General features: G+C 37.8%; 1 protein-coding gene across 1 annotated transcript; it reads right to left on the bottom strand.

Moving 5' to 3' along the window:
* Positions 1–5,565: 5,565 nt before the first annotated feature.
* mat2al (methionine adenosyltransferase II, alpha-like) lies at positions 5,566–24,305 on the bottom strand. Its single transcript, XM_023266062.3, has 9 exons — positions 23,923–24,305; positions 20,890–20,967; positions 19,091–19,213; positions 18,885–18,997; positions 17,446–17,589; positions 15,349–15,567; positions 10,935–11,117; positions 6,089–6,222; positions 5,566–6,002 (listed from the first exon to the last, which is right to left on the bottom strand). Exons 1-9 carry the CDS (start codon positions 23,996–23,998, stop codon positions 5,900–5,902), a joined length of 1,173 nt encoding a protein of 390 aa, XP_023121830.1. The 5' UTR covers positions 23,999–24,305; the 3' UTR covers positions 5,566–5,899.
* Between the last annotated feature and the right edge of the window lie 1,137 nt (positions 24,306–25,442).

The following is a 25,442-nucleotide window of genomic DNA, read 5'->3' as shown; positions in this document are numbered from 1 at the left end:
ACCAAAATAAAATGTCAAAAGTATCAAACTTCCCAAAAGCGACACAAAATGACCTCAAAGAAACACCGAATCACTAGAAATAGATTCAAAACAACAAAAATGTAATACATAATTACCAAAATGTGAGAAAAACAAACATTGAAATATATTATCTACAAAAACAGACACACAATAACCAAAAAGATATGAAATATCTGCACAATGCACATTTGGAGTCATAAAACAACCACAAATTGTATCTGTGTGGTTTTCAGTATGGGTGTGTTACTCTTGCACTCCTGCACTCAGAGTACTAGTTTATCCCATAATGCAGGGTATTGCATTTGCAGATACACACAATTTACAGTGGTGCTATACCATAGCACTAAGATAATAATTCATAAGTGTCCGAAATCACAAACTACTGCTTTCTATTAGGTGAGCTATCAAGGAGTCCAAAGTAACCACTGTTTACAGTACAATACTACTCTTTGAAATATGGTGGAGTTCAAGTATTAACCAGCAGAAAATGGAAAGTAAAATACAAGAATATAGAATAATATTGTTTCTAAGGTAATAAATACATCAGTAAATGCACAGTTTTTACAAAAATGCTTAACTATGATGCCTGAAACAAGCCTGCAAAGGATTTTGGATTAAATTTGACTCTATTCATCTCACACACAGACCACTTCCAGGTAATATGTATAACTACAGACTCAAAATGATAGAAATTTCATTAAAAAATCATTATCATCATTACTGAGCTCTTTTGCTAATTTTAGCCTTCATAAGTCAGCTCCACAGCAGTCACTTGTTTTTACTTTCTCCCTCTGACGTCAGATCGCGTGAGAATGTCGTATCGTATCCACTCGATTGTGATCTTAGGTTATTTTATTTATACTTGCCATTAAGCTCTCATTCAGACTGAGTGGACAGCCTTTTCTTTCGGGGCAGCTAAGATTTCAGAACTGGCCTTAAACAGGCTGAAGCAGCAAAAATACAAGTCTTCAGTTTATTTTCCAAAAGCAAAATGGTTTAGTGTAGAATTAGGTGGCTCATGTAGACTGAAGTTTAAGAGTTGTATTTAAGGAAAATATCACTGAACACTGTATCTTTCATTCAAAGCTGCTTGGGCACGATGGAACTATTATTTAAAATCACAAGTATCTTACATATACTTTAACAGTTGAATAATTGCTATCATTTATATTATGAACGTTTCACCGCATCATTTAATCAGTTCTTCTGATCTGTCTGGCTATAAACTGCCCATAATAACAAAACTTTTCTTCAATAAAACCAGACACATACAATTTAGTTTAATGATACTCAATAATAATTCAATTAATCAGTTTTTGTTTTTCCCACAAGCCATTAACATCTGCTGAAGTTTAGTTTGTGTCTTCCCGCTGCTTGCAGGTTTGTTCCTGAGTTTATAAAATACCTGTAACAACAAACAACAGCAGGATCCATATGTTTGTCTTCAAAGCAAGACAGCTTTGCACATTAGCACACGTGGAACAGCATCGCCAGTAACTTCATTAAATAATTACCCCATGAAGAACTGTCAGTCCTAACCAGAATCTAACAGTCACCCTGTCTGTTCTTCTTTACATCAGACAGGTGAGCTGTCACACACAGAGAATTACAGCTTAGTTTGTTGCTTTCAACTGTTTGTAGGGATTTTCCTCTGAGTTTATTAAATACCCACAGCATCAAACAGATACACAATCCATACGATCATCTCTGAAGGGAGAAAGTTGCTGGTATTTCTGCATGAAACAAAAACAATATCTAAATAAACTCTAAACATTTTAAAGTTTGAACAAAACTGCTATTCGTTTAGATTTAGTTGTTTGTTACTGCATTATAAGTCAGTTGGTGTCTTGCCTAACCTTGCATCACTTACAAATATCGTGTGGGTACCATGTCTCTCCCATCACTGTGGTGGGTCTGTCTGAATAATGCCAGGACCAGCATTCATGGAAAAGTTACCTGTCTGACTGACTGCCACTTGAGCAGCCAGATGAAGCCGCAATGTTGTGTAACCCCATGACTAAAAACGACTTGGTGCATTATACAGTCTATGGGTGCATGTTACTAAGGGTCTTGGTATATCCCAACCACTCATAAATTACCCTTTCAGTTATAAGTGGTTTTAATGTTGTGGCTGAATATTTTCTACTTTGTTTGATTGTAATTGTTTCAACATTCATTTTAGGTATCTCCAATCTGACTTAGAAAAAAAACACTTCTGAGAAAACAGACAAAATTTACATTAAATATGTATTAAATGACTGCTTAACGTTTCTATTATGCTCGCATCTCTCTTCTCCTTCAGCTACCTGTGTTAGCTAGCTAGCTAAGCTTGGTTCGTGCATTAGCCTAACTTGTGCCAATACCATGAGACGTGGTGTAAACTGTGCAGGCTTAGGGCTGTTCAGAAGAATGTGTGGAGATTTTAATTTACATGGAATCCTGTTGGTTAAACTATTTGTCAGAAATTACTTTCACAACTTTGAAAGACTCACCTTTAGCCATCACAGAATGCCCACAAGGCCAGTTGAGATGCTACACTAGAGGTCACGTGACAGGTAGAGTTGCCACCTGTCAGAAATGAAACTAAAGCCACCACAGCTCCTTCGAGGCCACAGTTCAGTAAAGTTAGAAAGATATTCACAGATTCAGACTTCCGGCATCAATAACTCATTAAATATACTTTGTCAAAACATAAATTATGCCTCTTTCAAATTGTTGTAAGGTAGACAATGTGCTACAAGCCCAGTTTGATGTAAAGTAGCTGTCTTTCAAGTTGCAGGAATAACATTGGTGTCAATAGGAGCCACTTGAAGGCTGCAGTAAATCTGGTGACACTAGTGTATGAGAGTGAAGTTATTGAATATTAGTGCCTCTCCTTGCTGTTGCAGCGGTTTTGCAATTTGCAGACCGTACCTGTTCACAGCAGGCTGCTCATAGACACCAATGTTATTTCTGCAGCTTGAAAGACAGATACTTTTGATCAAACTGGGCTTGTAGCATATTGTCTACCTTACAACGATGGGAAAGAGGCATTGTTTATGTTTTGACAACCTATATCTAATGAGTTGTTGATGCCAGAAGTCCGAATCTGTGAATATCTTTCCAAATTTACTGAACTCGGGGCCACTGCCACTTAAGGAGTGGTATGTTTAATTCTGAAAAAAAGCACTTAGCCATACTTAAAGCTTTAAGTGCTTTATTAACATGAAACTAAGACATTCTGTATTGTTTTATGATCACAGGTTCTGTCTGAAAAGAAGTGGCATCATTTTAAAGAGTGAAACCATACTAATGAAATAAAATGACCAACCAGTGTGCAATACTCTATTCCGCAAAAACATAAACAACTGAATGCAGAATACTGGACAAAGAAATTCTCTACAGACTTTTCTTCTCTCGTCTAAATCAAAATCTTAACACAGGTAATGCACTGACTTATTTATGTGTATGCATGTATTTATTGATTTAGTTGTTTAGTATTGTTAACATAGAGTTCTGAGTGAGTTTTTCTTTAGACAGGCAAATGGGCTAATTATTGATTACATATGGGCTATTAAATAAATGTTTATTAAAAACAATAAAGCATTAAAAAATATCAAACAACTTAGGCACTTATTGAGTCACTAAAATACTGTAGAGTCTATGGCCACATCAGCATGATTATAAGCATCCTCTGGTAAATTCACAACCAGATACTGTAGGAAATCTAGCTGATCTCATCATGATGTCCCTTACCATATAGACTTCAGGAGATGATTAGATGATGATAAACTGTGACCTGCTGGTTGGGTCCTCTCTATTCTCATGTTTCTTCCATGTTGGTCTCCTGATGCTGCCTTACTTCAGCCAGTCCATGAGCAACAGAAAACACAGTTTGCCCTGTACCCATTGCCAGGGGTTCGGGTCTTTCCACTCACGTCTGTACTTTTGCAAACGTTTTTGCTTCTTTGGACATGGTGGAGTTTCGGTTGTAGACATTTTTAAACGTGCGGGTGCAGCAGCATCTGTAACCTGGCAACCAGAGACAGGACCATAGGACCAGGTACGCAGAGAAGTCTGAGGTCTATCCGCTGGACCTCGCATCGGGTCCTCGCTACATAGGTCTAAGGAATATGAAATTGGCTGCCCTAAAGATTTCCTGTGTTTTATTTTGTTCATTATACAGTTTTGATGCGTGTGTGACAGACGTGTACGGGGCGTTTATGAAAATACGGAACAATTCGCGTCTCGTATTGATTCAATACGGAACGCTACAATGTATTGTCAAATAAAGGACGATTCCGTATTTTAAGGGATGGGTGGCAACCCTAGTGACAGGGGTCAAAGGTCATTGTAAAGTTTTTCTATTTATTTATTTAAATAATTGCTTCACACTGTAATGTCTCTCAGCTGCTCAGTCAAAGCAAAAAGAAATAAAAACCTTAATTAAATGCTGGCTTAATCTGGTTGAATTTGAGCTGTTATGCTAACCTTCAGAGAATGATAGTGGAACGTTCCCTGAAGCTTCTTTGGACATTTTTAGCCTATATTTCTTTACGTTTTGGAAATAACACTGAATTAGCTACTAACAGTTTGTTTTTGTAATGTACCACTGGATGCACGAACAACTGTCAGTAAATTACTCTGATAATGAGGATATCTTTAAAACTGGCAGGTTTCCAAGCAACCTGAAGCACTCCCTATTCCTTGTCCTCTAAAGGTACAGAAAATTCATCCATGTTTTCAAGCCCCTTTTGTTCAACATCAAAAAATGAGGTTGGATTAGCTATTAACATTTTTTTCTATGTACCAATAAATATACTGTCAACCATTACTGAATTACTTTGATCAGGGGAAATGCTTAAAAACTGAGGATTCTTAGGCAAGTTCAAGAGCTCCCATTCCTTCCCGCTACACATACAGCTGCCAGTTTACCACTGGATGTACACACAGCTATCAGTGAATTACTCTAACACTGAAGAAATCTTCTGAAGAATCTGAAGAAATCAAGTCAGAGCTGGAAGATTTCTTCAGTTTCAGAGTAATTCACAGATAGTGAAGCATTTCAGTTCCTGCTCCACGTCTGTCATTTTAATTGTCAGATTTCTTCCTCTTCTTCTAGCTTTAAAATCAGTTATGAGTTGCATGAAAAGATAGACAAAGGTTATTATTTGTAAATCTGAAGTAGGTGGTAAGATCTAATTTTTTGTATCGTGTGACTGCAAAAACTGTTATCATAACTGCTATATTAAATAATTTGATCATTATTACTGGTGATTTAACCTAGAAGCAGCCTTTTACTTTTTCAGTCAGTCCATGTACAACTAATTAAATTTTCCTGTGAAATATATTCAATGTGTATTATCATATAATATGCACAATACTATCAAAACATATTTAACAAGTAAACTGTAAATACAGCTGTCAAATGAATTAAGCAATGGCATTAAAGTACTATTTTGGAAATACTCACGTCAAGGAAAAGTACTTCAGATTGAATACAGTACCTGATCAAATCCTATATTCCACGACTGGTTGTAGCTTTAATATAAAAAGCAAAAAAACTCATTTTTTAATGCAATTTTTAATCACCAAGTAATAAAAAATAAAAGATTTGACTGTTAATAAAAAGTCACAATTATTTCAAGAAATAATTTTAAAACAGTAACTACAGTTTCTTAAACAACAGCACCTGATTTTTTATAATTATTTTAAAAAAATCTAAATTCATTTTTCAAATGGCTCTGAGCACTGCCTTTACAATTTAGGGTCAGAAATGAACAGATGACACAATTTACACAGCTGCATCTGGATACATGGAGTCTGTGACTCAAATTGGACTATTGATTGTTTTATGAATGATTATCAGGACATAAGTGGAACGTGTTTAATCCCAGACTTAAAACACGAGAGGTTTTGGTTTCTCCCAGGGGAACTCTGCTCTGCCAAAGTGACCATAGCAGGCAGTGGCCTGGTAAATGGGCCGCTTTAAACCCAGCTCTCTGCAATAGAAACACAGTATTACACACAAAAAAATTAAATACAAGGGTTCATTTAAGGATTTGCAGCTATGAAACACTGCACATACGTCACAATGACTCCGGGCCTCAGGTCAAAGTTCTTCTGTACTATCTGCAGCAGCTCGTCTTCACTCCTGCTTGACGTGCCGTAGTCAAACACTGTGATGGAGAGCGGATGGCTCACACTAATGGCATAAGAGATCTGAAATGTGTAACAGAAAATAGAATGCTTTCAGGTGTAACAAATTTGCAGGCTTCATCACACATGCAGTTTTTAAATTTATCAGGATGTTTTTCACATTAGACACAAAATAATAACCGCAAGAATGTTTTCTCAGACACAGTGGACATCTTTCAACAACCATCATGGTTTAAATTAGTGATGTTTTGAGTTTTGTTGCCCAAAGTCTGATCGGAGTCATTTAATATTTAGTTTCTGCTGACACAGTCTCAATTTGATACTATGTTCCAGGAAAATACATACTTCAACTACATTTAAATTATTAGAATCAATCTGATGTATATGCTTGACAGTGGAATACCTCTGCAAGGCATTACAAAGAAAGAAAAAAAATCAGCATCCAAGCTGTTCCTTAATGTTACGTAGCTGGGCATGAACCTTGTTTTGAAGCTCCAGTAGAGTGTCGTCTGAAATGTAGCGTGGAGAGGGTTGGGTGTACTGTGTTAAACCAGGTGGAGCCTCTTACCGTTCCATACTGCAGTGACTTCAGGTGGAGGTCACTCAGAGTGTGCGCATTTCATATTGACAAGCAAAGAGCATTGTGGGGGTTTAATTAGCAACAGGCACCATCCTGCTAGAGCTCATGAGTTAAAGACAAGTTGGGGTCTACTTGGCAAACCAGTTTCATGGACACGACAATGAGTTGAAACATCTGTGACTTGAGCCCTCGTTGGGTCATGGTTCTGGAGTGCTGAGGTTAGAGAACTAAAACTACAACCATAAATGACCCGATCTCAACGTCAACATGGAGCAATAAACTCAACCAAGTAGTTCCTGTGCCTAAACTTAACCAAAAAGCCAATGAAAATGCAACTTAAGCTACAAAAGAAAATGAAATTAAGTGAAAAAATGATGGTGTGACAAATGACACAAACCTCAAAGTCCTGGGTGAAAGCCTTGTGATTTATGCTTTGTTTATAGTATTTTGGCATGAAACTTTGGATTGTCATATTTGGCACACATCAAATTCTATTGATGTTAGAGGCCTCAAAAGTTGGTGAAATGTCAACCAAAGACGGTATTTTTGGCAGTAAAAGATACATCCATATAGGAGGTATGTATATGGTCTGGAAACTAGTGCTGTCAATTGATTAAAAAGTTTAATCTGATTAATCACAGGGTTGCTGTGGATTAATTTCAATTAAGCACGATTAAATATCAGTCATTTTTAATCTATATTAATTGCGTTTCATTTTGCATGAGGAAACAGATTCAAGAAAGAAGGGAATATACAGTGGGTACGGAAAGTATTCAGACCCCTTTAAGTTTTTCACTCTTTGTTTCATTGCAGCCATTTGCTAAAATCAAAAAAGTTCATTTTATTTCTCATTAATGTACACTCAGCACCCTATCTTGACAGAAAAAAACAGAAATGTAGACATTTTTGCAAATTTATTAAAAAAGAAAAACTGAAATCAAATCAAATCAACCCTGTGATTAATCACAGGGTTGCTGTGGATTAATTTCAATTAAGCACGATTAAATATCAGTCATTTTTAATCTATATTAATTGCGTTTCATTTTGCATGAGGAAACAGATTCAAGAAAGAAGGGAATATACAGTGGGTACAGAAAGTATTCAGACCCCTTTAAATTTTTCTACTTCTTCATTGGATCCCCAAATCCAGGTGTGAAAAACTTGTTGCATCATTCCCAAGATTCCCTCATGGCTGTACTAGCTCAAAAGGGTGCTTCTACTCAATACTGAGCAAAGGGTCTGAATACTTATGACCGTGTGATATTTCAGTTTTTCTTTTTTAATAAATTTGCAAAAATTTCTACATTTCTGTTTTTTTCTGTCAAGATAGGGTGCTGAGTGTACATTAATGAGAAATAAAATGAACTTTTTTTATTTTAGCAAATGGCTGCAATGAAACAAAGAGTGAAAAATTTAAAGGGGTCTGAATACTTTCCGTACCCACTGTATATGCACTTACCATGTTTATTAAGCACCTTTGCTTCGGTGAAAGACAACTCTTTCCTGCAGAGTGTGCCTATTACTGTAAGTTGGTGGACTGTTCCGTCTTTGGGGTTTTTTTATATTCAAAAAGAGGGCCAACATGCTGTTTAGCAAAGGGGTATTCAACTAAAATTCAAAGAGGTCCAGTCAGAGAAAATGTATTAAGGCAAAGGTCCAGAAAATCTTAATGTCTAACTTGAATTAGTGTGATATATGCTGATGTAACCCAGTAGTTTTATTAGTGTCTGCATGTAATCAATAACTGACCGTCAAATCAAATAAATTCAGTACGACAACATTTATTAATAAAAAACTTTTGATATAACTGTACATGTTAAAATAAAGTGAAAAATAATGACTGAACAACTTGAACCAACTTTTATACATCTTTAACAACACCTAAAATCTCAAAAGATGTAAACAGTTAAACGATTTTACATTTTTTTCTGTCACTCCCCTTATACCGCTGCTGCTTAATGGGAGAACTGAGCTGCCAGTATTCTGAATCGTGGTCTGAATGGTGTCAAGGTCGTTCTCAAACACATTTGGAGCTGATGGGTGAGTCTGAAACCATATTGAGTTTGGATTATATTCATAGTTGAGAAGCTGGCTTACAGCTGCATGTTGAGCCAAACATAGTCAAAATGTGAAGGGCGACTTTCCTCTCAGTGTCAATTTGTTTATTACTCTGCCAAGGAACGGCGGAGTTATGTGACGATCGGTGTACGTTTGTGAATCTGTCTGTCCGTCTGCAACATTACTCTAAAACAGACAAACGGATTTGGATGAAATTTTCAGAGAAGGTCAGAAATGACAAAAGGACCACCTCATTAGATTTTGACATTGATGCAGCTTATAGTCTGGATCCATGGATTTGTTAAGGATTTTCCATTGTGAGATATAGCGGCCGGGACGGCGTGACCGTAACCATGACAAGTGAACGCTGTGTCAGTTACCTGTGTTGCAGGCCAAGCCTGCTCTCCTTTAACCTAGGCAGGTTGCGGTGTGTGTGTGTGTGTGTGTGTGTGTGTGTGTGTGTGTGTGTGTGTGAGAGAGAGAGAGAGAGAGAGTGTGTGTGTGTATGTGTGTGAGTGAGGGTGACGTAAGGAGGAGCGCTGCAGCGGTGTGTGTTGTTGCAGAGACGAGTGTATAAGTGGAGACATCGTGAGATGCACCTTGATGATAGAGCCAGTCATAGAGGGCAAGTGTGAGAAGCCAGTGTACCCTGGATGAACTGTAAGTGTGGACAGTTGCTGCCGGTTCAATAGAAGCGCCTAGTTCTCCCCCTGCCAAGTTTGTCTGGACTTATATTGGCTGTTACCATTAACGAGCCGCGCTAAGCTAAGCGGGCTAGCGCTACCTGAGGCTGCCCAACCACGCTCGGCAGCCGGCAAAATCGGGTTGGTAACACCTGCAACAATTCACTCAACCCGTTACATATTTCGGTCACGCAATTCGGTATCTGTACTACATAACATACGTATGCACAACATATACCTGTGCTCGCGCAAGGCAATTTAGTATTTTTTTAGTTAGTTTGTGGGTCGATCTATATCAAACGGCCAGATTCTATGTTGCTGTGATTTCTGAATACACAAATTGAGGAATGAACAGTCTTGGCGGAGCACTGCACTCTATGAGTGCCTTTCTTGTTTATCTTTTTATCCGTCCTCCTCTCCTCTGTCCCTCATCTGTTTTCTGAACTCAGCTGCGATATTTAGCGGCTCGAATACAGAGACCAATTCATTGGCTGAGCAGGATCACATGGGATGGCTGAACCTAATTGGTCTGTGTGTTTCCTGAGCTGCCATAAACACTGGAAAAGCTGCGCTGGTGAAATAGAAGCGACCTATCAAATTTAAAATACCCGAAATGCGTTGCCAGATACGTTTCAGGGATTTTGAGTCATTCTGCGCTGCAGATGCGTTAATTGCGTTAAAAATTTTAATCTGATTAATTATGGTGCTGGATTAATCCGCATTAACTTTGACAGCCCTACTGGAAACATAAAAAAAAATCTCAAGATTTAGCCAAAATATTTACTGAACTTTTTCACACACCAAGTTTTTGGTCCCAAATAACAAAAAGATCAAAGCTGAAATCAGAGACAATGGAGCAACACCAGGGCAACTTGGAATGACCGTAGAAATCAGAATGATTTGAAAAGAGAGCTAATGTGCCTGACCAGACAATGTGAATACGCCTGAAGATTTTACAGTAAGATTCTTTTTCCATCCAATATTTTGAAAAGCAGCTTTATCTGTTTTTAAAGCATGTAAGATGATGCATAATGGCTGCAGTATAGTTTTTGAATTACATTACACAAAATGTGGGGCTGCACAGCAGCTTGGTGGTAAGCACTGTTGCCTTGCAGCTAGAAAATCTACGGTTCACATCTCAGCCTGGGATCTTTCTGCATGCAGTTTGCATGTCCTCCCTGTGCATGCGTGGGCTTTCTCTGGGTTCCTCCCACAGTCCAAAAACATGCTCTAAATTAACTCTAAATTGTCCATAGGTGTAAATGTGAGTGTGCTTGTTTGTCTCTCTGTGTCCACCCTGTCCAGGGTGTCCCCTGCCTTCACCCTAAGTCAGCTGGGATAGACTCCAGCCCCCACACGACCCTAATGAGGATTAAGTGATGTATAGATAATGGATGGATCGGTTGCACAAAATGTGAGTAAGAAGCGGAGCTTGAAGCTGTAAACATCTTTACCTGAACCAGGGCTCTCCTGCACAGTCCAGATTTGACCAGAGACTTGGCGACCCAGCGTGCCGCATAAGCTCCAGAACGATCCACTTTGGAATAATCCTTTCCAGAGAAAGCTCCTCCTCCATGCCCACCCCATCCTCCATAGGTATCCACTATGATTTTACGTCCTGTGAGTCCTGCATCACCCTGTTGGGTTAAAAACATCAAAGTCAAGTCATGCACCACCACATCCCATTAGAAAGATTTGGTTTAATGCTCTAGACCTCAAAACCCACAGGCAGGTTTGAATAGTATGCTAATGTATTAAAAAATGGCTAAAATTACTCATCTGTGTATTTCAGTGAGGAAACTTAACCAAATCTAAGCTAAATATTGTGCTATTTCATCAAAATCCTTTTATTTTACATATCTTATTTTTAAAATTCTCAAAATTTAACCATTTGTTCGAAAGCGATTCTCAGAAAACAAAAATTCTGTGCTCCTTAGCGCCACTGAGAATCCATGACTAGGGATGGGTATTATTCAGATTTTAAAAGGTACTACTACTTTTACTGATACTGCGTATCAATCTAGTTCTGTAACGGCAATTTTATCCAGTGCTTTTAAAATGTTTTTGTGTGTTTTGTTTTTTGTTCTTTATTTTTCAAAAATAAAGATTGTTTTATTTTTCCATATGTACTGTATTTAACCCTTAGATGCATAAGTGGGTCAAAAATGACCCGGTGAGGTCGTTTTCTTGTAATATCTTTGTAATGAAAATTTTTTATCATTTCATGTTCCAGCTATTCCTCAAAAACACATGCTTTTGATATCATTCATTTAAATTTTTAAGTTACCTTTTATACTTTTAAGGAAACTGTAATATTTGTATTACTACCCCAAGCTCTTTATCACTGATAATATCATACAAGAGGTGATGAAGTGCACAAACATGGAGGAAAAGAGTGGAAAAATGCCAACAAAATGGAGGTTGATATTCTATCACTGTTTTGTCAAAGATTCTTTTTCAATTATCATAATGTTCAAAATATGTTATAAAGTGAAAAATAAACATATGTCAAACATGAAATCATTCTTGTGTGGACAACAATATAATACAAACAATAATACAAATCATTATTCTGAACCAAAATGACAAAAATGGCATAAAACACATTGATTCTTATACGGGTCATTTTTGACCCACTTATGGAAGAGTGTAGGTTCCAATCATTCATGCATCTAAGGGTTAAAACAGATTGTGTATAGACACTAATGTTGATGTTAATGAACAGAGCACTGTGGCCAGTCACAGGTTTTACTCACAAAATAAAACATTATGCATTGCGTTTCATTAAATTGTCCAACATTATTTCAGAATTAAATGTTCCACCTTGAGCAGATAAAAAGTAAATGCTAGTACATTGTGTTGATTAAACCAGCTTCACTCTTCACGTTTGTATGACTGGCAGGATGTGGACAGTATTTTTACTGTGTCATATTAATAGTTTTAGCGAAGAAAACACTTTTTCTACTACTAACGCCAACAATCATTCATAGAAACATTGAAAATAAAGTAACACAGAGTTTATGTGCAGCCTCTAAAATCACTGAATCCTGCTGTTCTGTGCCCTGAAGGTGAAACTGTAATTCTGAATGACAGTTCAGATGATGCTCTTAATTTTAGACTGAATTGATGAACTCAGCCACAGCTAATCAAACAACTGGCGAATATTTACTTTTAATCATTGTGTTCATATAATTTAATTAAGTCTGTGTGCAGGCTGCTAGGAAACATAACGTACCTGGTTAGCTAGAGATGAAGTACGAGCTCAGCAGTGAAACTCAGCATTTGTATGTGACAAACTTTTATTGAACGTTTTGACAGACTGATCATGTTTCTGCTCTGACATGCAAACACCTTGATACTTTTGTGGCAACAAACGTTTTCTGCATCAACTGTAGTGAAGTTTAATCAGACTACTAAACGCTTATCACTTGTTCCAAGCTGCAGGTGAATGACGGAGCTGCTCTGCCCCGCACACACCAGATGTAGCCTGTAGTTCTGACAGACAGAACTCCCATTTGGATTTGGAAAGCAAAGGTGCATCATAAACACAAACACATCAGACATGTCATGCGGTGATTAGACAGAATGTGCAACACAATGTTCTTCTCACTATGTAAAGCATTGATATCGGAACAGTTAACGTCAGAGCTTATTGAACCTCTGGTATTTAGGATGAATTGTGTTTCTATGGAGCAGAAACGGGGCAAATATGGAAGCAAGTTGAAACTGTAAGTAGAAAACTATCTGTCGTATGTACAGGCAATACTGATAACACCTGTGGGCACTTGGAAAATTGTTAAATGTTTGGGAATATGCTAAATTCAGGGTTTTTTAAAATTTCAGTCAAAGTAATCAAAAAAAATTCAACTTTCTTCTATTATTTGGGACATTCTGAGTCATACTGCAAAGAAGACATATCTGAGGTCTCTCTACTTCGAGCCATGGTTGTACTGTTTCCACTGAGGTTCAAAACTTTATATTGCTGTGAAAAATTAGCCCAGAATGGGGGGGGGGGATTCCAATAGATAGAGATCTGAATATTTGGATCTCAAAATAAATATTTGGATACCATCGTCATGGTCTATTTTCCTCAAAACATACAGCAAAATATTAATAAAACCACTGACTCATCTCATTAATCTCTCGATTAGATCCTGTAAATTTCCATCTGACTGGAAAAAGGCTGTCATTGTACCAGTTTTTAAATCAGGAAGTCGGGATAATATAAATAACTATCGCCCAATCTCTATTTTACCTGTCCTGTCTAAGGTTCTTGAAAAAGTAATCGCTTCGCAACTCATAGACTATCTACAGGACAGTGACCTTCTTCATCCACACCAGTTTGGTTTCAGACCAGGCCACTCAACAGAAACAGCAAACTGTTGCCTCATTGAAAACATTAAACAGAGCCTGGATGGGGGTAATGTTGTGGGAACTGTTTTTCTTGACCTCAAAAAGGCATTTGATACGGTCAATCATACTTTGCTTTCATCCAAATTGGTTCCTTTTGGTTTTTACTCTGAGACAATAGATTGGTTTACATCTTATTTGCAGAATAGAGAACAATGTGTCCAAGTTCACCACGAGACATCCACGTTTTTAAATACACACATGGGCGTTTCACAAGGGTCCATTCTTGGTCCCTTACTGTTCAGCCTTTTCATTAACGACCTCCCGTTAAACTGCTCTACTGCAACATGTCAACTTTATGCAGATGATGCAGTTATATATACAGCCGCTAAGACACCAGCACAGGCTGCAGACATCCTGTCTTCATGTATGGTTAATGTCCAAGAGTGGCTGGTTCAAAATCACCTTGTATTAAACCTGGAAAAAACAGTGTCTATGTGCTTCTCAGTTAGGAAATCAAACCAACAATGCTTTAAAGTTAATATACAAAATCAAGAAATCATTCCAGTGATAGAATTCAAGTATCTTGGAGTTGTACTAGACCCTCAACTTAAATTTAATCTCCACATAAAGAAGATTTCGAAAACAGTTAAAAAAAAATCGGAACTGCTTTAAGTTGATCAGAAATTATATTCCTGACCAGGCAGCCCTACTGTATATGCATGCTCTGATCTCCCATATCTCATACTGGCTGACAGTTTGGGCTCAAGCAGCTCCATCTACAATAAAACACATCGGTTCATTATACAATCAAGCCTTGAAAATTATGGATAAAAAAAAAACAATTTGGTGGCATCACTGTCTTATTTTTAAAAAATACAATTTTTTGAGTTTTGAAAGCTTTATAGATCTTTGCTTTGTCAAATTAGTCTTTAAATGCCTCAGTAAATCAGCGCCACAGCCACTCTGTGGATTCATCCAAAGACAGGACGGCTGCGGGGTCACCAGAAGCTCCACCAACAACAATTGCAAAATAGCTTACCGCAGAACTACATTTGGACAGACAGCCTTTTCAATCAAAGGCTGTCACATCTGGAACACATTACCTAACGAAATTAATAGGATAGCAGATTTAAAAACTTCTACAGCAAAAGTTAATTATTGGCTGAAAGGAAAACAACAATGTACCCACCTATGACATCTAAAAGGTCTGACTGACTGTGGATTGTGTCATTGTGCGTGTTTGTGTGTGTGTGCATGGGTGGGTGGGGGTTATAGGTTTTTAATGTTGTCTGGGCTGGTTTTATTTGTGTTGTTGATCCTTTGCCTAATTTTACTTAAAAGCCCAACCAGGGACGGGAGTTGCAAATTAGCTCAATGCTATACACACTATATGTAATGCATCAGTTCTATGTGTTCTATGATAATTGCATGGTCCCTGATCAAATATATGAATAAAATAAAAAAATAAATGACCGAATATTCGGATATTCGGGTCCAGCCCTAATCATTACTAACCTGTGGGCCTCCAATGAGGAATTTCCCACTCGGCAACAGATGGTAGATCGTTTTATCGTCCAGGTACTTAGCAGGAATGACGCTTTTCACCACCTTCTCCATCAGGTTGTGTCTGATCTCCTCCAGGGTGATGTTAGGGCTGTGCTGCACTGAGATGACCACTGTGTGGACACGCAGTGGCTCCATGGCTCCCATGTTATCTCGATACTCCACTGTGACCTGCAGAATAGAGGCCAGAAAGCTAAAAGTGAATGCTTTAATACATAGTATTAAAAATAACAGCACAGAGGAGACGGATACTATCAGCCCGGATACCCTTTAGAACCCAGCATAGCGCTGGCGCTACGTTTTGTATATTGATTTTTGATTGGCTGTAGATTTGAAACCAGATAAGATAGATCGACAATTCTTTTTGCATATAAAATCTGGGGAGTTACAGTAACATTTCACACGTTTTTCGTTGCAGTGATGGGTTTGTAAAAATACACAATAAAGTGCACACAACAAAACTCTTTATAAACCAGACCACGGGTATTTGGAGAACTTCCTATGTTGAAATAAACGTGATCACGTTGTGGTCATGACCTGTCACATGATGCTTGTGTCTATACCTGAGAGGCTCCTGCCCCCAACAACAGGAAGTGACGCTGTTGCCGAGAATTGTAGTTTTTGAGCCGAAATCACGGAAGGACGTAGCCTGCACAGATAGGACAGATAGGAGCTGTCCCTCGTTTCGGCCCCGCTTTTTTTTTTTTTTTTTTTTTTACAAAAACACTCAGACACACAGCCCACACACACCAGACATCCATCACACACCTTGACACACTTCCACACATTAGTTGTGGAGCAGCGAAAACCTGGTCGCGCCAAACTATTTTACATCTTGCGCGAAGCTCTCCAGCAAGTTACAGCGTCGGATGAAGAGTCCAGCCACTTGTCTGGCCTGGATTCTGTCACCAGCGCGGATGAAGCCGACCTTGTCGAAGGAATTGATAATTCCAGTGACATCTAAGTCTGTATTCATGAGAAGATGTTTGTTTTGAGTTGGAGAAAAGTAAAGAAAGTATAATATACATGTAACGCCGCCGAATACGCATCATTTTTACGTCATGGCTGCGCACAGCTAACGTACCACGAAACTTTTTCTGTGTGCAGCATTTACAATGTTGGGAAGGAGGAGGAGAAGGAAGAGGAGAGAATGGAGGTCTCCTGCTGTCCTGGTACCCCAGCGAGAGGTCGAGGGACAGACCGGCCTCCAGCCAGGAGACGCTGCAGCAGCCGCTCCACCAGCGAGCGCTCCGGGCCAGAGGCGCTCCCTACAGCTGGCTGGAAAACTGAGAAGGAACCTGACAGCTTACCTTCTCTGCCACATTTCCTGCCGAAAAGGAGGCCAGGTGTCCAGCCACCTCTGTCAGAATATGTGGACAGCCCTTCTCCATCAGACTTGTCCAAGTACTTGGACCAGGAGACCATCAAAATACTGTTTCTGATTCAACTCAGTAAAAACGATTTTCTTTTATTTTCAAATGCACTTTTTATGGTCTGACCATGGTTTTGTACATAAAATATGTGTGTTCATAAGTATCTGGCACACTTAGAAATTTGATTGCACTATTGTAAATAATTAGTTTTGATGTTGATGTTGTCTGTTTACAAATTTTGCAGTTTTTTTTCCAGGTTACAAAATTTACCATATCTCAAAAAGCCAGTTATGTACAGACTCCAAATTAATTTCCTGTGGTTCCAAAGGATATTGTACAACTTTTTTACATTTACAAATTTGAGGGATACAGCTATGCAATTTCTGTATTTTGAAATATATGTGAAAAAAACAAACAATTTACATTTTTTAAAGGTTTGTTGCACTTTTAAGCAATTTTTTGTAGCAGTTAAGACTTTTGTCTTAACTGCTACAAAATTGACTTATGTCAATACATATTGTTAAAATTTGGGATATCAGAGTTATTTTGATGTAAAGCAAATAAAAATACTCCAAAAAATGGCACTACAGTATGTAAAAATGTAAAAATATGTCCTGGCGGACTTGGTGGGTCTTAAAGGCTTAAGATGCCCCAGTGTTCTTTTGAAGAGGCTCACCTGTGATTTGGAGTCCGGTAGGATCCAGGGACACTCTTTGCTGCGTGACAGCTCCTTCATCCTGTGGTTGAGTTTATGAGCCAGCAGGAGGGTTAAAGGCATACACTCCTCGGTCTCATCTGTAGCGTAGCCAAACATTAAACCCTGAAAAGACAGACAGTAGATAAAGATTAAAACCCAGTCTTGTGATCATACGTAGTCACAGAAAGGTCTATTTTCAGTTTAGATCTTCAAATGGAATTAATACAACCATTTCCAAGTATGGATGAGGGATATTCAAAGGGTGGCTCTGTAACACTTTGAATTCTGTTTTATATATGAGAAATGGTTGGTTGGTCCACTGTTGCCTGAATTGACATATTTGTGTTGCTTATTTTATACAAGACAAGTCTTTTCTAACTGACATGATACAACATTTGGATGCCTTAACTGTTTCATTAAGAATTGTGTCCAATTAAGCACTTTTCAATGTTTTCATTTCTAAATATAAATGACAAAACTGTTAATTCATGTATTTGTGTTCTCTGCTGTGGTGAAAACATATCGAACTGAATCTTGTGTATCACTGCATCCACATTGTCATGTACAGTATTTTAATATTATGTGCTAATACTTCAGTATCACTCCCACAGTTACTTCTTTCCTTTCTATTCTAGTGTTACATGAGCTGAGCGCACTGTACTTACATTTTTACTCCACCAATGAGGCAGAGCCTCGGCAGAGTTATGTGGCAATCTGTGTTGGTTTGTCTGTCTGTCTGTGTGCAATATTACTCAAAAATGGACAAACGGATTTGGATGAAATTTTCAGGGAAGGTCAGAAATGACACAAGGACTAGGGGATTACATTTTGGCAGCAATGCGGCTTATAGTCTGGGTCCAAAGATTTGTTAAAGATTTCTGTATCATTGCCAGATAGCGGCACGGCGTCACTGTAACTATGACTACAAGTGAACACTGCGTCAGCTGCCTGCTGACAATCACATGATTGTGATCCTACTACAAATCGGCCACTGCGGAATTATCGTGACTTATCTGTTGGAAATGATACAAGAACAATTGAGTAAATTGTGGGGGTGTTTCTGAGTTCCATCAATTCCCGCCGACCACTACATATTTCGGTCACGCAATTCGGTATCCATACAAAGCATACACATGCATAACACGCCTGTGCTCAGCGCAAGGTCATTTTGTTTGTGGGTGCATCTATATTAAATGGCCACATTCTATTGTGCTGTAATTTCTGTCACAAAGTTTTTTCAAGATTTGGTAATGTATTGTACTTTTCTATTAGACACTGCATATATTCTCTAAGCTATTGTAATGTTTTGTTAGCAATGCACATTGGGATTAAAATTTTGATCTTCTATTATTTTATCAAAACCAATCAGAATCCATTAAAAGAGGTGAAACATGATTATAAAAGATGAAATAGTGAACCTGGTCCCCAGCACCGATGTCCTCCTGGTCTCGGCCTTCAAACACACAGTCTGATATCTCCACACACTGCGGCTCCAGAGCCACCAGCACGTTGCAGGTCTTATAGTCAAAACCTGCAAATCACAGTTCAGCCAAAATAAGGAACAGTCTCTGACTCATTCGCCATATTTCATCAAATTAGAACACTGAATCCCTCCCTGCTGTACCTTTTGAAGAGTCATCATAGCCGATCTTCTGCACCGTATCTCGTACCACTGACTGGAGATCCACAGTGGCTTTAGATGTCACCTCACCCACCAGTAAGATCATCCCCGTCTTCGCTACACACTCTGTAACAAGACAATGAGTTTGCACATTAAGAAGAATAAACAGTTTTGGAATGTATATTGTCACTGCTGTCAAGAGTTTTTCCTGAGTATTCTAGGGATAACTATGCTCACCAGCATGTTCAGGCCTTGTATTACTTGAAAAAAAATCAAGCATTTCCCAGTTCCCCTGATCTTTTGATGAAAATGTCTAATATGTTTTAGTAGATGAAACCTCAGTCAAGAAAATTCGTGATTTTTTTAAAAAATTCTTATCATTCTGGAGATGGTGAGTATTCTTTGAGCAGTTGCCAAAAATTTAGTTTTACTCTGGCCAACAGTACCGCTGGTCAGTGTTTTTGCTTCTTAATTTATTGTTCCTACTTTCAGATCAAACTTTGTCAATAATGAATCAGCATCTTATTTGGACTTCAGCCTTTTATTTCAACATGTATACTCTGACCATATGGCCGCCTGTTTTTTTTCTTATGGTGTCTGACACGTCTTCCTCTCTAATTTGTTTTCAGTAGTGATCAGCACTATTTGCCAATTATTCTCAATTAATAGCGAATCAATACTGAAGGATAAATGCTGAAGAGTTGTCTTTCACCTAAACTGCATTTCGTTTTCTCAGTACTTGTACTAAGTTGAATCAAATTTAGTCTAAAATAATCAAATCTAAACATAAGTAAAATATGGATTAACAAAGGTAGTTAAAATATTTTTAAGGTGTTTGTGTTATTCTAAATTTTGACAGATTTTCATTTTTACTGAAAATGTACATCAGTTCCAAATATCAGTTATCAGTTGAGATCAGCACTGACAAAAAAACATATCCGTCGACCACTAGTGTTTAATGTAACAGTTACTTCTATGCTTCACCTTTTTGGTCATGTTTCTCTTGAAGCAGAGATTTTAGTTTTTATGAGACTTCTGCTTGGTTAAATAAAGGAAAACAAATTTCTTAAAAATGTTCATTCTTGTGTATTTTTTCAAAGTCTGACACAGCTACACAGATAGTAAGTCAAAGAGGCAAAGAAGAAGAGGAACCTCTGTGGAAAAAGCATAAACTCATTGTTAAGAAGGAGATTAATGTATTTGATGACCAGATTGTAGTGTATCGAACTTTGATCAAAGAGCAAACACTGCTTTATTAATAACTGTCAAAGTACCTTAGCTTACTTTATGACTGGGTTCAGACAAGTATTGATAACAATATTTAACAAGAAAAGCAGTCAGAGAGCCCAGTAGTCCACCAAGGCTTTTCCACCATATGGCATTGTCAGAAACACACTTGTTGTCATAGTTGCAGTGATTCTATCGTGCTATCTTGCAATGATACAGAAATCTTTAACACATCCATGGATCCACACTATAAGCTACATCACTGCCAAACTCTAATCACATGGTCCTTGTGTCACTTCTGACAGACAGACAGACTGACAGACAGACAAATCAACGTAGATCGCCACAAAACTCTGGCGCGTTCCTTGGCGGAGTAACTATAACTATTTAGGTTTGTGGGAGTCCACACAACAAATGGCGATTTTAATGTTCACATTACAGTAGTGCATGGAGACACGCGTTGATTTGCATTTTCTTTTGTAGATTTTAAGGTACTATTTGCTCTACATCTGTAAAGAAACCTGTCTAATGAAGACAAACATGATCACATCAATATCATGAGACAGGAGACTCACCACAGGCCACTTTAGAGTCAGGATCTTGTCTCAGGTATGCATCAAGTACAGCGTCACTGATCTGATCGCACATCTTATCTGCGAACAGAAATAAATCAATAAAAGAAGAGAACAGAAACAGACTTCCATAGATAACTATACATGTAATGCCGTTGAATGCAGTATTGTCAGGCCAGTAGCTACTACAAACGACCCCGAGGTCAAGTTGTTATTACATTTTCTAGAATTTTTTGGGACAGAATTAGAAGTGATCTAATCACTTTAGGTGCACAAGATTAAATAGTCAAATGTTTTGTGACTTTGATAACATTAAACACTTTCAGTTCTAATAAAATGGCTGATTTTATTAGAACTCCTAAAGCATGACAACCCAGAGTTCAGACCAGGATGCAGAGTTGTAGTCTTCCACACCTCTCTACAGTTTCCTCTCAGCTGTCACCCTCCAAGAATTCAGTTAGCTTTATTGAGTGTGTGTCTGTCCCCCGACCACCAAAATTCAATAAATTAAACAATTCAAACAAAAAAATATTTGGCTGCAAGACTAAAATATGCATCAATCTCATATAATGTTGACACCCCTTTTGTGGAGTTAAACAATGAGAATAAATGCAGACAAAAAAAAAAAATAACTAAAACAATTCAAATATAAACAAAAGACATAGTAACCATAAAAATCTAATAAAAATTAATACCACTATTTCAACTGAGCGAAGAAACAGGACAATTAAATGTGGTCTGTTAAATATTAGATCTCTCTCGTCTAAATCTCTGTTAGTAAATGATTTGATAACTGATCACCAGATTGATTTGTTCTGTTTGACTGAAACCTGGTTGCAGCAGGAAGAATATGTTAGTCTAAATGAATCAACTCCTACTAGTCATACTAACTGTCATGTTCCTCGAATCACAGGCTGAGGAGGAGGAGTGGCAGCAATTTACCTCTCTAGCTTAAAAATGAACCAGAGACCTAAACCTAGTTACAGTTCATTTGAAAATCTCACTCTCAGTCTCTCTCATCCACATTTAAAAGCTCAGAAACCAGTTTTATTTGTTGCTGTATATCGTCCTCCTGCTCCTTACTCTGAGTTATTATCTCAATTCTCAGACTTTTTGTCTGATTTAGTGCTCAGCTCAGATAAAGTCATTATTGTGGGTGACTTTAACATTCATGTTGACGTGGACAGTGACAGCCTTATGACAGCTTTTAATTCAATATTAGACTCAATTGGGTTTTCTCAACATGTAAATAAACCAACTCATAGTTTTAATCACACCCTTGACCTCGTTCTGACTTATGGCATAGAAATCGAACAGTTAACAGTATTTCCCCAGAACCCTCTTCTTTCTGACCATTTTATGATAACATTTCAATTTACAACAATAGATTGTATAGGAGTTAAGAATAAATATCATTACAGTAGATGTCTGACAATTCGGTGACTAAATTTAAGGAAATAATACCCTCTCTATTTAGTTCTGCAGCACTTACTGATATAATGGAAGGGAAATATTCAAATTTTACCCCCACAGAAGTGGATTATATTGTTAATAATGCTGCAGCCTCACTGCGTACAACACTTGATAGTGTTGCACCTGTAAAAAAGAAAGTTCTATCTCAGAGAGGACCTGCTCCTTGGTAGAATTCCCAGCTGCGGACTTTAAAGCAGGTGTCGCGAAAGCTGGAAAGGAAGTGGTATTCCACTAATTTAGAAGAAGTTTATGTAGCTTGGAAAAATAGTCTAGTAATTTATAAAAAAAAAAAGCTCTTTGTAATGCCAGGACAACATATTATTCATCTTTAATAGAGGAAAACAAGAACAACCCCAGGTTTCTCCCCACATAAAGAGCTGGGTTCTGCTCGAGGTTTTTTTCCCTGTTAAAAGGGTGTTTTCCTTGCCACTGTCGCCTTAGGGCTTGCTCTGGGGGTCAGGCATATGGGTTCTGTAAAGCGTCTCGAGACAATTTGACTGTAATTGGCGCTATATAAATAAAACTGAATTGAATTTCTACAGGTAAAAATAAAAACTGTGTACATACGCACTCACTATATTTAAATTTGTCTTCAGTCATACTAATTAAATCAGTTGGCAAATAAAGGATTCAGAATATTATTTTGATTTGATTTTTGTATAAATTATTCTGTAAACTTTAGAGGCACACAGATTTTGTACGGACAGAAATGTGCTATCTGTATCCTCTAGGTAAAGATAAGCTAATCTTCTGCTTGTTAAGATGAACTAACTAGTGTCTTTATTAGCAGTTAGTTAGCTTATCTTTGCAAACAGCAAGTTTGCAATTCTTTGCTAGCAGCCTCTTACCTTAAATGGGTAGCAAGTACTTAATTTAACTAGCTTATCTTTGTTAGCATTTCTTTAGCTCAGCAAACCTGTCTTGGCAAGTAACCCGTTAGCCTAATAGTTTTCTCAGTGCAAGCAAAGATAGGCTAACTGGTTGCTTGCTAAGCATACAGTCTATGTTGCTAAGACAAGCTAATGAGCTGCTGACCTATAGAAGCTAAGTAACTGCTAGCTAAGATAAACTAACTCACAAAAGACTAGCTTACTGGTTGCTAAATCAAAAACTTGTTTTCCAAAATGAACACTTATATTAAAAAAAATATTAAAATGTCTATTTTTTGGTGTTTAGATTATATTTTCATTTTACTTTTCAAATCGGACATTTAAAGCTTTCATATTGGCATTTATGTTTAAATTTCATTTTTCCCTTTTTTTCATTTGACTAAGGTGTGCTTATCTTAAGTAGTGAAATACTTTGTTTCTTTGGGGTTTTTTTGTCATTTCCTCTTGAATTCAAATTTCTCATATCTGTAAGGTAGTGTTTCTTAACAAAAAATGGCTACAGCAGTAAATCCGATGTCCTTTTTTTTTTTTAACAGAAATTAAAACGATCGACATCGAGGCTCACATGTGCAGACCAGTGACTGTATATAAAGCGGTGCAGACACGTTCAGACATGTGCGGTCTGTCTACTAGATCCATCCGTGTGTTATGTCCAGTGAGAAGTGTACAGTACCGGAGTGTCCTTCTCCCACCGACTCGGATGTGAACAGGAAGGTCTTCCCGCTGCGGGTTGCGCTGCTCGTGTCCATTTTCAGCTCGTCGGTCGCTGCAGAAAAGTTGAATTCAGCGGAGCGTCGACTGTCAGGACTTTGAACGTGTCGATGCAAGGCCGCAGAATAAATGTGGGCGCAGCCTGTGATGTTCACCGACACTATAAAGCAATGATTAACTCTGAAGGTTGTAGCTCAGACAACACCGCAGTAACTTTGATCCCGGACAGGAAGATATAACTGATTAAAGCGACTAATATAACTTTCCATCTGGAGTCGTACGGAAATAGCTTAAAAATCAGCACATTGGAGCACGCACTTCCTTTCTGGGATCTGCTAACAGCTGTGGTAGCTGAAGGAGTAATGTTTACAAGTGAAAGCTACAGGACAGCCTCAGGATGTCGCTGTACGACAGACTCTCCTTGATTATACTCTTTACAGGCCTCTATATACTCCTCAGAGGGGCTGGGGTTGATCACTGGTGCTGATCACTGTTGCAAAAAATATATAAAACTCCCAAATATATAATATTTTGTTGGAGGTGGATTCAGTCAACTGTATATACAAGTAGGAGCCAAAGCAAGTAGAAGATTCACTGCTTGTCTGCTTTTTAAAAAATACTTTAAATTGTTTTGTTTGTTGTTGTTTTCAATCATTTTGAAGTTCAGACTGACAAAAGAAGCACAACGAAAGTGTCACTCTGAATTTTAGGATTTTTATTTTTTAACAAATCCACCAAATTATTAATAATCAACCACTATTAGATAGATAGATAGATAGATAGATAGATAGATAGATAGATAGATAGATAGATAGATAGATAGATAGATAGATAGATAGATAGATAGATAGATAGATAGATAGATAGATAGATAGATAGATAGATTAAACCTTTATTGATCCCGCAGCGGGGAAATTTACAGTGCAACAGTAGTAAACAGAAGAGCAGTTTGAATAAAAAGGAGCTGCACACAGTGCATAGATATATTTTCTCCTTCAAGAAGAAAAAATACAATATTTACAGCGAAATTCTTATGAAATTGCACAGCATCATTATTTATATTTTTATTACCCCTTAACAAAGTAGTTAACAGTTCCTGTCAAAATCCTATCTATCTATCTATCTATCTATCTATCTATCTATCTATCTATCTATCTATCTATCTATCTATCTATTAGATAATGGTAATTAATATCCATTCATCCATTTTCTTTGCTTATGTGGGGTCGGGTCATGGAGGCAGCAGACGAAGCAGGTCATTCCAGAAGTCCTTCCCCACTTTCCAGTTCTTCCTGGGGGATCCCGAGGCATTCCCAGACCAGATGAGATACATAATCTCTCCAGCAGGTTCTGGGTCTACCCCAGGGTCTCTTCCCAGGTAGACATACTCAGAAAACCACCAAAGGAAGTCTCCCTGGAGGCATCTGAATCAGATATTCAAACCACCTTAACTGGCTCCATTTCAACACGAAGAAGCACCAG

Source organism: Amphiprion ocellaris, chromosome 17, assembly GCF_022539595.1.
Source record: "Amphiprion ocellaris isolate individual 3 ecotype Okinawa chromosome 17, ASM2253959v1, whole genome shotgun sequence".
NCBI lineage: Eukaryota > Metazoa > Chordata > Actinopteri > Pomacentridae > Amphiprion > Amphiprion ocellaris.
The sequence above is the reverse complement of the archived record's forward strand: the minus strand, read 5'-3'. Positions and strand labels throughout refer to the sequence as shown.